At 46.6% G+C, this 13,244-nt stretch overlaps 1 protein-coding gene across 2 annotated transcripts in view; it reads right to left on the bottom strand.

The window, feature by feature from the left end:
• Positions 1-4,122: 4,122 nt before the first annotated feature.
• The window catches only part of HASPIN (histone H3 associated protein kinase), an 854,350-nt gene continuing 845,228 nt past the window's right edge, over positions 4,123-13,244 (bottom strand). The window contains exon 16 of one of the 2 annotated variants that reach the window (XM_069217741.1): positions 4,123-4,789. In XM_069217741.1, the coding sequence (XP_069073842.1) occupies positions 4,582-4,789 (208 nt within the window). In that variant the 3' untranslated portion in view covers positions 4,123-4,581. The remainder of the gene's footprint in view (positions 4,790-13,244) is intronic. The other variant, XM_069217740.1, reaches the window with a different exon arrangement.

Raw genomic sequence — 13,244 nt, 5'->3', positions numbered from 1 at the left:
TGCTTGTTCTCTACAGCATATCATCATATGGCCTGACAAGAAGCAACCAACATTCGCTAAAAGCTAGACACAAGGAAATTATATTAATACCCAAGGATCTTCAAAATGATCAACAATTTCTCAGTAGCTTTACTATGAGCAAGTTCCTGGGACCTCCTGTAGCATCTCACCTCTTCTGTCTAACCATGAAAGCATGAATCAAACGCCATTAAGGAGATCTCATGGATTTGTGTAATTTGACTTCACAATCCCTTACTAACCCTTAACACTACCCTGCTCTGAACTATATAAGCCTCTTTCTACCTCTAACGCTACACTTCCCTGAACCTTAAAACTCCCTACTAGCCCTTTACTCATTCTTCACTGAATCCAAAGAAACCCTTACTAGAGCAAATGCTACATTTTCCTGTACTCAAAAATGACCTACCCCTTTACTCACCATTCTGACCTCTAAAATGCTTACTACCTCTTAACACTATCAACCCTGATCCCTAAACACCTATTACCCCTAAGCAATGCCCTTCCTTAAATCCCCCCAAAAACACGCAATACTACGTTTCCAAGGACCCTAAAAACCTCTTACTACCCCTTAATGCTACCCTTTCCTAAACCCTAAAAATGTTTACTACCTCTATATGCACTATACCCTGAAGCCTTAAAATGCCCCACCACCCCTTATGTTACCCTTCCCTGGACAATAAAAACCTCTTTCTTCTCCGTGACACTACCCTTCTCTAAACCCTATAATCTTTAGTACTCCTTAATGCCTTTAGAAACTGGTGTGTTGGTTGACTGGGGTCCTGATCAAGCAGCAACCATAATCCTAGTCAGGTTAAGTGTCAGAAAAGCCCTAGATTAACCTGTGCTCACCCTCTGGTAGCTTGGCACTGAGCAGTCTGGCTTAAGTTAGAGGCATAGGTAAACTATTTGTGAACAATAAAACAGTGAAAACATCCCACAAAAAGGTCTCACGCCAGATGAGAAACATACATTCGAATTTAATAAATAAATCTAGACCAAAATGATAAAAATCCAATATGTAGAACTGGAGATATTGGATTTCAAATTTAAAGTAGAAGTACTGCCAAGAAGCCCTATTGGGGATATCGGTACATACCAGACTGGGACAGAGTCAAGAGTTCAGGCGGACTGCAATGGAGCGCAGGCCGGCTACAGGCACCCAGTTAGGCCCGTTGCAACAAAGTACCATTTAAATTCTGGTTGTCGAGCATAGTGTGGATCCAACGCAAAGATGTGATGCACAGCTGAGGCAATGTATTGGTTCCAAAATGAGGAGAGGCTGCGGTGCGAGGTCCTTTTGCGTCAACCTCGAGGACTCTGTTGACTGGGCTTGCAATATGAATGCCAGTTTGGAGGATACACTGCAGAGCTGAGGCAATGCATCGGTTCTGATGAGCAGTGAAGCTGCGATGTGGTGTTTTGGTGTCATTATTGGGGCTGGCATTGATGGGAAATGTGAGGAGCCGGCGCCGGGAAAAGCATTGCGAAGTGGCAGTTCCAAAGGCGATGCACCAAACCCAAGATGCAGGATGCAGTGGTGATGTCTTTTGCGACGGGTCCAATCCATGCAGGAGGGCTGATGAGCTGGTTCTGCTCGGGAATGCGTTGCTTAGCAGATAGGATTCATCAGTTCCACTGGCAAGCACCTCAGGCCCACTTCGAAGGGTCCAGGACTGGGATGGCATTACTTGGTAGGGTAGAAATACAGATGGCAACGTCCAGGTGCAAAAGCACTGTGGTTAGAAGCCTTTAAAGTCCCTGAGACTTCACATCAGGAGGCCAGCCAACTAGCTCATAGAGTCACTCTGGTTCTTTAAGTGATGCAGGTCCACTCCATCTCACCCAGGCAGAGGGTGGCAGGCAGCACAGCAAAGTAGGAGTCCAGCAGAGTTGTAATCCTTTAGCAGCACAGCAGTCATTCTTCCTGACAGAGTTCACACAGGTCCAGAAGTGTACTGAAGTGGTGGTGTCTGAGGTCCAGTTCTTATACCCAATGGTGCCACTGAAGTGTGGGATACTTCAAATAAAGGCCTTTGAAGTGCACCAAGGCTCTGCCCTTCCTTCCATGGCTCTAATCTCACTACTGGGGGGTTATGAAGGCCTTTGTGTGGCAACAGGACACAGGTGTGAGTGAGAGCCCAGCTCCTCCCTCCCATCCTGCCAGGACGGCCCATCAAGTCACACTAAGCTCTCATTGTGTGTGGCTGTCTAGGGGGAATACACAAAGTTCAGCCGTCGCCCACCCCTGACATGTGATCAGAGCCAGGCAGGAGGCACCGAATGGCTAAAGTAAGAAAACATGAGGTTTCTCAAAGTGGAATTTTCAGAATTGTAATTTAAAATCAGACACTATAAGCTTGGATTTTAAATTGCCATTCCAGAGGTACCAAACTTGAAGTCTATCTCATCTCGATTTGAAGTTACACTCAGAAAATGTAATAAGGTAATTCCAATTGTATTTTATTGGAGAGTCACTGAAGAAGTGAAAAATAACTTTGGGAGTTTTTCACTACAAAGGCATGCAAAACTTAAAGGTACATGTCCTGCCTTTCAAATACATTGCACCCTGCCTTCTGGGCTGTCCAGGTCCTACTTTAGGGGTGGTTTCTATGTATACAAAGGGAAGGTTTGGGTCTCGCCAAAGGGTTAATATGGCAGTGTAAAACTGCATGCACAGACTCTGCAATAGCAGGCCTGAGACATGGTTAAGGGGCTACTGAAGTGGGTGGCACAATCAATGCTGCAGGCCTCATAAGGCGCCACACACATGCACATAGAGGTTATACTGAAAAGTTTCAGGATCTAGTCTGATGCCTGGGGAATGTTCAAAAGGTGAGGAATATGCAGCTAAAAGTCTCTCTCAGGATGAATGCCACAAAGAGGTGGCACAGTCAGTGCATCACCAAGAAAACCTATCAAAGGGGGAACATGAGTTGAATGGACACCTCAGCTATCCCACGTAAGGTGGGTATAGTCACTCACTGGACACAGCTGAAGAGGGATCTCTGTTCCGCTTTGTAATGCAGATGAAGCTTGCAAAAAAAAAGACAGAGCAGCTGCTTCAAACAGGCTGTCCCCCTTTCACTAATACACTTCCATTAGCTGTAATAGGGTGCACAATATTTGCTCCATACGCATTTAAGCTTCAACCTTTACATTATATGTCCCCTACCATACAGATGTACAAATTTGTAAAATCTCAAACGTTTTTACGACATCTCAGGCTTATACACAGCTGCCAGTTTGCTGAACCATGGTTGGAACACACCTTCGATCCTCATGCCACACCTTACACTTCCAGTTTGGGTCAAAATAAAATTCACACCATCCTTAAGCATTGGGCATTCACTAGGGTCACCTATGTGAATCAATACCAACCTGAGGCTACCCGTAATTGGGAGTGATTTATCAAGCCAGTTTTGCTGGAGTGGCACACAAGTCCAATGAGCACGAGAGTGAGCAATAACCATTGTATGACATTGTCCTGACTTGGGACTATCATTTCCTCCTAAATGACTCAATTCACCAGCACTTTTTGTCAATTATCAATGATACAGGATAACACTTAATTTACTGCTTTGAATCCCCACACGCCTCTGTGCGGACCACCATGATCCAATCTAAATGGAGACCTATGGTTGCTTTACTTTTCTTGATTTCCAGTCAAATAACTGACAGTTTTAAAGAGCTCCAATATACAACAATTAATGCATGTTGGTGCATACCTAAAAATAAAAAAAACACATTTGTGATTTATAAGTGATCCAATTTGCTTCCATGCGAGTGGCACACTGACCATATTTGCACCCTTCTATCTGTCCGCCAGTTTTGTTTTCGAAAATAGCAATGCATCTTTACATGCTATGCCTGAAATTTTTGATTGGAATGTCCATCACACTGCGCCAGTGGAAAAGCAGATTTGTGTTGGCCTGCTGGGCCACCAGTACTGTTATAAACCTCTCTGTGCAAGTTGTTCAATGGCTTTCAGGGATAAAAAATTATACTTCCATACTCTAATTTGAAATGCTGTGGATGCTCCACATTAGAATGGCTGTGTGTTTCAAAGTACATGGGGTCAAAGAAAAGTGCAGGTCTGTGGCATAATGGTTCACTTCCCTTTTATTATATAAAATAATACTCAGACTATTTCTGTTTGCACTAATTTCACACCTTTCAGGGTGTCTTCTGTGAAGTTGGTCCGTCACTGCAGAGGCAATTCATTATATCAAAAATATGCTAAGTCCAAATGCATAGCACATCTACAGAAACCCAGGTCCATGTGCAAAAGTAGGATGCCCCAGCCGTAGGAACCAGCTTCTGCCTTATGCAAGAGAAAGGCACAAAGAATGACCTGGCTTGAGCTCACTGTAGTTAACAGGTCTAATAAAAGGCAACTATGTGCTATTTCCAAAGTTTATTCTCTTGACTGGTTTATTCTTTGATTACTTGTTACAATCTGTTTTTCTGGAGACTGTCGAGAGGTTGGCTGGCAGAGGGTCCTGTGAGTACTTCTGTGTCACCTAAAGTCCAGCTGGTGGGCACATGCAGCTTCTGTGAATGCTACTGGAAGAGGCAGCTCATGTGAAGCACCTCTCTGGCAGAGTGGAACTTGAGCACCTCTTTGTGGAAATCTAGCAGTTTCTTGTGTATGTTCTTCATGGTTGGGGTGGTCGGCTTCTTTTTGTATTTCATTTCTTTGATTAATTTGTCTGCCACATAGTGAAGCCAGAGGACGTTTGTGTGTGGGTGATATCCTGACCAACTGTTCCTGCAGAGACAATCAAAGCAATAATGTCAGCAATCAAATAACAAATAGGAACATTTGAAAAACAGAAGGAGCAGAAATCCCATTATCAGCAAGTGAAGACTAATAAAATTCGGTATAAATAATCAAAATAAACTGTGAACGCTGTCTTATACTACGACTTGAATTACCAAGTGCCGGGGTGGCAATGGACAGAATGTGAATATCAACTGCAGATTTATTTTGTTATAACCTACAAAACAGACTACCAGACCAACAAAACAATCACTAGCAAAGGCAAAAGATCGCACCTTTGGGAGCTATTGGCTTTGACAATTGATTTCTGTACAGCATCCCCCAAAAAAAGCCTATAATGCACATTGTTGCATAGGCAACCACACCACATATGCAGGTGCCTATAAAATGACACTGGTACTTATTTTCTTTCTATTTACTGATCAGAGTTTGATTGGTAAATAAAAATTTTTTTTTTAAAAAAAGCAGTGGGGAAGCAACTTGGAGACGAGGTTGGGGGGCAGAACCAACAATGGAGAATGAGTTGGGTTGAAGCAACACAGGGCATGGTTGAGGGGGCAGGCAGAAACAAGCAAATGGATGATAATGTGAAATGTGGTACAAGGAGAAGCTGGGGGAGGAGCACTTGGGCGAGAAAGCAATACGGGGGAAAGCATGAAAGGGAGGGCGCATCATAGATGGGGGAGAGGGAGCCTGCAGCATGGTAGAGCAGTTTTACACTGCTACCTTGACTTTGCCATTTAAACTAATGAAAAAGTATGGATCTCCTTTTTTAATGTATATGTCATCTCTAAGGCAGAGTGTTGTATATTAAAAGGTACGATGTCTTTCCATATGTCCTAACAGCAAAATCCCCAAATTGTCGTTTTTACTGTGGAAAGGATACTAGCCCCATTGGAGAGTGCAGGGTTACACTTGGACAACTAAGCTGCACTAACTTCTGAATGAGACTATTAAGGTAGATACTTCAGATATCAAACGAATGATATCATTAAACCCAACTTGTTGCCCAAGTCAAATTTAATGTAACCTTTGAGTAAAAGGCAGTTTTAGAAAGTTGCGACTCTGTTGCCCGAGTTTTTCATTGACTGTTTGCAGATGCTTGCCGCAAGCCTTCTGCCCACCTGAGGAGAAGTGTGAATAACTCCCAAGAAAGGACATAATAGAGGCCTACTGTTGGATGAAGAATTATCTCTCCCTGGCAGGAAACCACAACAGGTGTGAGCCCAGAAGGTGAGCTTCAAAAGAGAAGCCACTTTTGAAGGGCAAATGGCAGATACACATGAGGAAGATTGCTCTCCGGAATTGGTAGAAAGGCTGGCATCGGGGACAGAGAGGGGAAAACAGTTGCCAAACTGGTTCTCCTATGAATGTGTAGCCCTCAGGTAGCCACACACACCTTTGGGGTAGGCTACCAAGCTCTAAACACCAAGAGAGACCCTGCTATCTTGGGAGTGTGTAAAATGTTGCACACTAGGATAGCTAATGTAGGAGGTTGGCCTGGTTTGTAGTGGGTACCTTGGGTACTTACACCTTATACCAGGTCCAGTTATCCCTTATTAGTGAAGTAGTGGTGTTCTAGCAGCTTAGGCTGATATAGGTAGCTATAGCAGAGCGGCTAAGCTTAACTAGGAGACATGCAATGCTCATGCAATACCACTTATAGGTACATAGTACTTATACACAAGTAAAGACAATACTCATTGTTATCAAAAATAAAGGTATTTATTTAGGTAACACAGTACCAAAAATATCTTAGAGACAATACTCCTACTGGAGGGAAGTATTATATACAACATATACACTAGACACCAAAATTAGACAAGTAACTAGTCAAAGAACAATGCAAACAATAGGAAATACTATAGAATGCAATGGGAGAAAATAGGTCTAGGGGCAACACAAACCATATACTAAAAGTTGAATGCGAATCACGAATTCCCCCCCAGACAAGTGGAGTGTGTGCAGAATTGCTGGGAGAGTAAGAATACAGTAAAGGTAAGTAAATTACCCCACCCCAGAGTACTGCAAGTTTCCTTAGGACACACTCCACCTTGTGATTGGGATATTGCAGTAACCAGCCAAGTCTGCAAACAACACCTGCTGGATTCCTGGACCTGAAGACCTGCAAAGGAAGGGGACCAAGTCCAGAAGTCGAAAGACATTCCAAGAAGGACAGGAGCCCCTGCCAACCCAGATGAGGGTGCAAAAGAAGAGTCCCCGGTTAGTCAAAGACTGCAGGAATGCACCCTAGGCAGATGCCAGCAGGTTCCTGCGTGATGCAAAGGATTTCCCACGACGTGAAGATGGATACAGATGTGATTTCATGTTGGAAGTCGCCAACAAGCCATGGTGAAGACAAATATGCGTTTTGCATCAAAATGGTGCTGGCTGGACCTAGGAGGGACCTAGAGGCCTCAACTCTGTGTGAGGTAGAAGAGGGGGCTCTCAGCACTTTAGAGAGCCCTCAGGATGCCAGTCAGCACCCACGGGAGTTCCCGGACACAGGGACAAAGGAGGTGCAAAATGCAGTTAGTGCAGCACAACAAAGGAAGGTCCCACGCTGCGGGAGAACAACTCAGCGAGTTGAGCGTCACAGGTTGGAGCAATGGGGACCTGGGCCAGGCTGTGCAGGAAGGAATTTTGCAAATAGTGCACAGGGGCCTCAGGGGTGAAGACAATGCAGTACACAGGGGTACCGTCGCTCTTGGGGAAGGCAAGGTCTTACCTCCTCCAAATTGCGTCAGCAGGACCTCAGGACAGTCTATGTCGATGGGGTCCAACCTCTGTGTCCTTAGGAGCAAGCTCGTCGCTGTGGGAAAAGTCCAAGGGTACCGGTCGTCTTAGAAGGTGCCTGCTGGAGCACAGGAGTGACTGTCACCCCACAGGAGATTTCTTTGGTCCTTCTGGTGCAGGATGAAGACAGGGAGTCTTCAGAGTGTGCACATTGTGAAAACTGTTGCAGATGCTGGCTGGAGCTGAAGTTGCAGAGGAAAAGTATCCCTTGTGGATACTTTGTTGCTGTTACAGCGGCTCCTGGAGCAGGCTGCGGTTGATCCGAGGTCAGAGGATGAAGTGGTAGTTGCAGAGGATTCCTGAAGGAAACTTGCAAGCAGAATCTGAAGAGAACCCACAGGAGAGACCCTAAATAGCCCTGTGAGTGGGATTGGCTACCTTATCAGGTAAGGACCTATCAGGAGGGGTCCCTGACGTCAACTGCTGGCACTGGCCACTAAGAGCCTTTCAGAGTGCCCCCACACCTTGCAACGCAAGATAGCTGAAGTCTGGGACATACTGGAGGAGCTCTGGGCACCACTCCTGGGGTGGTGAAGGACAGGGGAGTGGTCACTCCCCTTTCCTTTGTCCAGTTTCGTGCCAGAGCAGGGGACAAGCGGTTCCTGAACCGGTGTAAACTGGCTTATGCAAGGAGGGCACCATCTGTAACCTTCAAAGTATTTCCAGAGGCTGGGGGAGGCTACCCCTCCCCAGCCTGTAACACCTATTTCAAAAGGGAGAGGGTGTAACACCCTGCTCTCAGAGGAAATGCTTTGTTCTGCCTTACTGGGACTGAGCTGCTCAGACCCCAGGAGGGCAGAACCCTGTCTGTGAGGTGGCAGCAGCTGTAGCTGCAGTGCAAGCCTCAGAGAGCTATTTGGCAGTACTGGGGGTCCATGGTGGATGCATGGAATTGGCTCAGCAAAACCAGATTTGGAATGGGGGGACAATTCCATGATCTTAGACATCTTACATGGCCATATTCGGAGTTACCATTGTGAAGCTACATATAGGTATTGACCTATATGTAGTGCACACGTGTAATGGCATCCCCGCACTCACAAAGTCCCAGGAAATGGCCCTGAACTATGTGCGGGCACCTTTGCTAGTGCAAGGGTGCCCTTACACTTTGCAACTTTGCACCTAACCTTCAGCAAGTGAAGGTTAAACATATAGGTGACTTATAAGTTACTTAAGTGCAGTGAAAATGGCTGTGAAATAACGTGTGAGTTATTTTATGCAGGCTGCAATGGCAAGGCCTGTTCAAGGGTTTGTCTGTGCTCCCTATGGGTGGCAAAATAAATGCTGCAGCCCCTATGGATCTCCTGGAACCCCAATGCCCTGGGTACCTAGGTACCATGTACTAGGGACTTATAAGGGGGGGTCCAGTGTGCCAACTGAAATTAGTAAATTAAGTCACTAGCCTACAGTGACAAACTTAAAAGCAGAGAGAGCTTAAGCACTGAGGTTCTAGTTAGCAGATCCTCAGTGACACAGTCAAGCACTACTGACAACACATACATTAGGCAACAAACTATGAGCACCGGGGTCCTGGATAGCAGGATCCCAGTGACAAAGTAAAAACACACTGAAACACTCACAAACAGGTCAAAAGTGTGGGTAACCATGCAAGAAAGAGGCTACTTTCTCAGAGCTAGATGACACATTTTGCAGGATGTAGCCATTAGGTGGGAGGGGACCTGGTAACCCACTGGTTAGTTGTCACCACATCCCCCAAAGAGCAAGTTCTGGGCATAAAATGACACCAAGACCTCAGATCACATCAGCACTGGAGAGAACCGAAGAAAGACAGTCATGCTGTTCCCTGAAATGGACTGGCCTGACCTCTGGCTAACTGTCCCATATGGTTTATGGGGACCGCTACCTTGGCCATGAAAAGGCTGGTAAGCCTGTTTGCCGTGCTGGCTGGTGAGGTACAGACACACTTGGAGGCCCCTTCTGTTGCCATGAAAGGTGCAGAAGGCGGACTAGGGGTGACAAGGAGCCAAAGTCAAGCCCAAGGACCTGGCTGTAGCTCTGCTGTCCTTAAACCGCTGCAGTGCTGAGTCCGCCTTCTCTTCAAAAATACGAGAACAATCAAAGCCACTGATTCTCAGCCAGGCATGGCGCAACAAGGCCAGTGACAATAAAATCGCTCTATTCAAAAAGTCGGTTGTGTCCAATCAACAGTGTGCTGAACTTTGCTGCATTTCTTCCGTCCACAATAGCCTCCGAGAGCATGGCTCTGGCCTCCTTGAACACCACAGGCAACACTTGTGCAACTGAATCCCAGATCATATTGAGATATTGTCCCAAAAGGCATACGGTGTTCACAGACCAAAGTGAAAAGTTGTAGAAGAGTGCATTCTCTTGCCAAAGGTATCTAGCCTCTAGTTTAATTTCCTATTGCTTGGAGTGGTAGGGAACGTGCAGGGATCGATCCTAGAGGTGGAGGCTTCGACCACTAAGCTCTCCATCATGGGGTGGTGGGTAAGCAAACTGGGTTCCTCATACTAGTTGTCCTCAGTTTCATCTAGGAGGAGCTGGTATCCATAAAGGTTCTTAGACCCTTCCCATTGGCTTCACTCACCAGGCCTGTCAAATGTAAAAGGCACAGTTTCCAATTCAGACAGCATAGTCCCGGCTGGCACCGGAACTGGCGTTGGACTATGACCGTCCAGCTCCCTGTAGGAATAGGGAATTACAATGGGGATGATGCTACTGTGGCTGTTGGTGGTGCTGTGGAAAGTCTTAGTCTCGCTGGTGGCTTTGCTCGGAGTCCAACAGGTGATCTATGGGTCCCGACTAGCGCGGAGGGCAAACCCCACAGCAGGGATTCAGTGCAAGCCCCTCCTGAGATCGTGGGACCTGAAGGCGTTCCAGAAGGCCCGGGTCACCCAAATATGAGGTGCATGGCCTCATAAAATTCCTTAAGCTGGGCGCAGCTCTTTCCGAAACAGGGCGAATCAGGAAAGCCTGGAGTGGACTATGACTCATGCTCCACTTAAGCGCGAGGTCTGGACTGCAGATGCTCCAGCGCCTTGTCAGAAGACTGACAGGCGTGGGGAAGTCGAAGACCACTTCAACTTCTTTGATTTTTTGGTGCATGTGGGACTTATCCGACGACTTTGAATGGTTCGCTGGGTGCGGCTCCACAAATGATCCCGGCACTTTTCGTGTGGCGGAGATCTCGAGCGTTGCGGAGTCAACAGTCGCCGGCCAGTGAGGAGCTTTGGGGATCGCTACCTTACTGCCTTCAGATGCACAGCATGACAGTCCTCACAGACCTTGAACCCTGGTCCCTCTCCAAGAAACATAAGCATACTAATTGTGGATGTGTCACAGACATCTGCATGGGACAGACAGCACATGGTATTAAACCCGGGGGGGAATCCAGTCTTGCTAAGAGAGAAAATCTCTAAAAAATGTGACGGGAAAAAGCCTGTCAAAAAATGACTGAGGGTAGTTCCGACCGGATCGGTGCTGTCTGGTGCAGAACAGAAAGAACAGACGTCAGTGGGCTGTGATGGGAGGGGAACATATAGATACCAGGATGCCACTTCTAGCTCAGACGATCCTGATGCAGAGCCAAGCAATGCCAACTATAGGACAACTAACTTTTTGGATCCAGACAGTGGAGTTTTTCTTCTTCATAAGAAGGATGTAGGGGTGCGAAAAAATGTAGGCAAGGCGATTGATTGGCCTCCATGAAAGGGCATGACCACTTTAGGGAGGAAAGAAGCCCTAGTATGAAGCTTCACTTTATCAGGATGGACAAGGAGAAAGAGTGGCTTCGAAGAAAGAGCTTGCAGCTCACTCACTCTGCATGCAGAGGTGATGGCAATAAGAAAAGTGGTCTTTAATGTGACAAGCCGCAAAGGATAATTATGAAGTGGCTTAAAGGGAGCGCACATAAGGTAGGTGAGTACTAAGTTCAAATCCCACTGGGGCATTATGAACTGGGTGTAGGAGGCTGGCCTGGTTTGTAGTGGGTACCACAGGTACTTACACCTTATAACAGGTCCAGTTATCACTTATTAGTGAAATGTAGGCAGTCTCTAGAAGCCAGGTCGTCTAGAGGTAGCTGTAGGCAGAGCAGCCTAGGCTCAACTAGGAGACATGCAAAGCTCTAGCAATACCACTGTAGTCACACAGTACTCACACACATGAAAGACAATACTCGGTGTTACAAAAATAAAGGTACTTTATTTTTGTGATATAAGGCCAAAAATACTTTGGAGACTACTCCCTTAGGAAGTAAGTAAATCACACAATATATACACTAACCAAAAAGTACACAGAAGGAAAACAGGGCAAACAGTGAAAATCACAATAAGTTGCAATAGGTCTAGGGCAAACACAAACCATATACTAAAATAGTGGAATGCGAAATTCGGTTTCCCACCTAGGCAAGTGTAGTGTGTAGAGGGGCGCTGGGAGTGTAAGAAAACACCAAAGGTAAGTACAGTACCCCACCCCAGAACCCAGGAAGGCAGGAGTAAAACACAGCAAGTTTCCTAAAACACACTAGACGTCTTGACAGAAGACAGTGCAAGAACCAGAAGAGACTACAAGACACCAACAATGGATTCCTGGACCTGAAGACCTGTGGAAGAAGGGGACCAAGTCCAAGTAGCACTGAAGAGTACAGGGAGAACAGGAGCCCCTGCTAACCCAGAAGAAGGTGCAAAAGAAGAACCACCAGTGAGAAGACAAAGTCAGTATTGCACCAAAGAAGATAGATGCAGGTTCCTGGTTGGTGCAGAAGATGTCGGATGGATGAATGGAGTCTGGTTTACGTCGCTGGATTCCGCCAACAAGCCTTGATACATGCAAAGCTCACGGTTTGTGGAAAATGGTGCTTCCTGGGTCCAGGAAGCTTCAGGTCAACTCTACCCAGGAGGGAGACAGAGGGGGCTCTCAGCGACTCAGAGAGCCCTCAGAAGACCAGGCAGCACGCACAGGAGTCCCACAGCACTGTGACAAAGAAGGTGCAAATGGAGGCCCGCGCAGCACAACATAAAGGTTTCCCACACCGCTGGAGAACCACTCAGGAAGCTGTGCGTCGCAGAATGGAGTGCTGGGGGCCTAAGCTGTGCTGTGCACGAAGAACTTCTAGGAAGGTTGAACACAAGCCTTGGTAGCTGCAAGTTATGTGGTGCACAGGGGTAATTTTCTTGTGCTGGGAGGCAAGCTCTTACTTCCCCCAAAATTGGACAGCTGGAGGTTGGGACTTTCGGACTCAGTTTAGTCCACCACTTGTGTCGCTGGATCCAGGCCTGCCATGTGGAGAGGGGACCAAAACCAACGGTCGCCGCTGCAGAGAGGTGCCGCCTGAAGCAGGGAAGTGACTCTGTCACTCTGCTGGAGATTCCTACGGTTCTTCTGATGCAGGCTGAAGACAGGCAGTCCTCAGAGCGTGCACGACCTGGAAACTGTTGCAGTTGCTGGCAGGAGCTGAAGTTACAAGGTTTCAGAAGTCGTCTTTGCTTCTTTGTTGCAGTTTTGTAGAGTTCCTAGAGCTGTCAGCGATTGATCCATCGGTAGAAGATGAAGAAAAGGATGCAGAGAATCCCTCCTGGAGTCTTGCAATCCAAATCTGAAGAAACACCCCGAGGAGACACCTTAAATAGCCCTGAAAGAGGGACTGGTCACCTAACCAGGTAAG

The sequence above is a fragment of the Pleurodeles waltl genome, chromosome 12 (genome assembly GCF_031143425.1).
Source record: "Pleurodeles waltl isolate 20211129_DDA chromosome 12, aPleWal1.hap1.20221129, whole genome shotgun sequence".
NCBI lineage: Eukaryota > Metazoa > Chordata > Amphibia > Caudata > Salamandridae > Pleurodeles > Pleurodeles waltl.
Note: the sequence above shows the minus strand (reverse complement) of the source record. Positions and strands in the feature narration are given on the sequence as shown.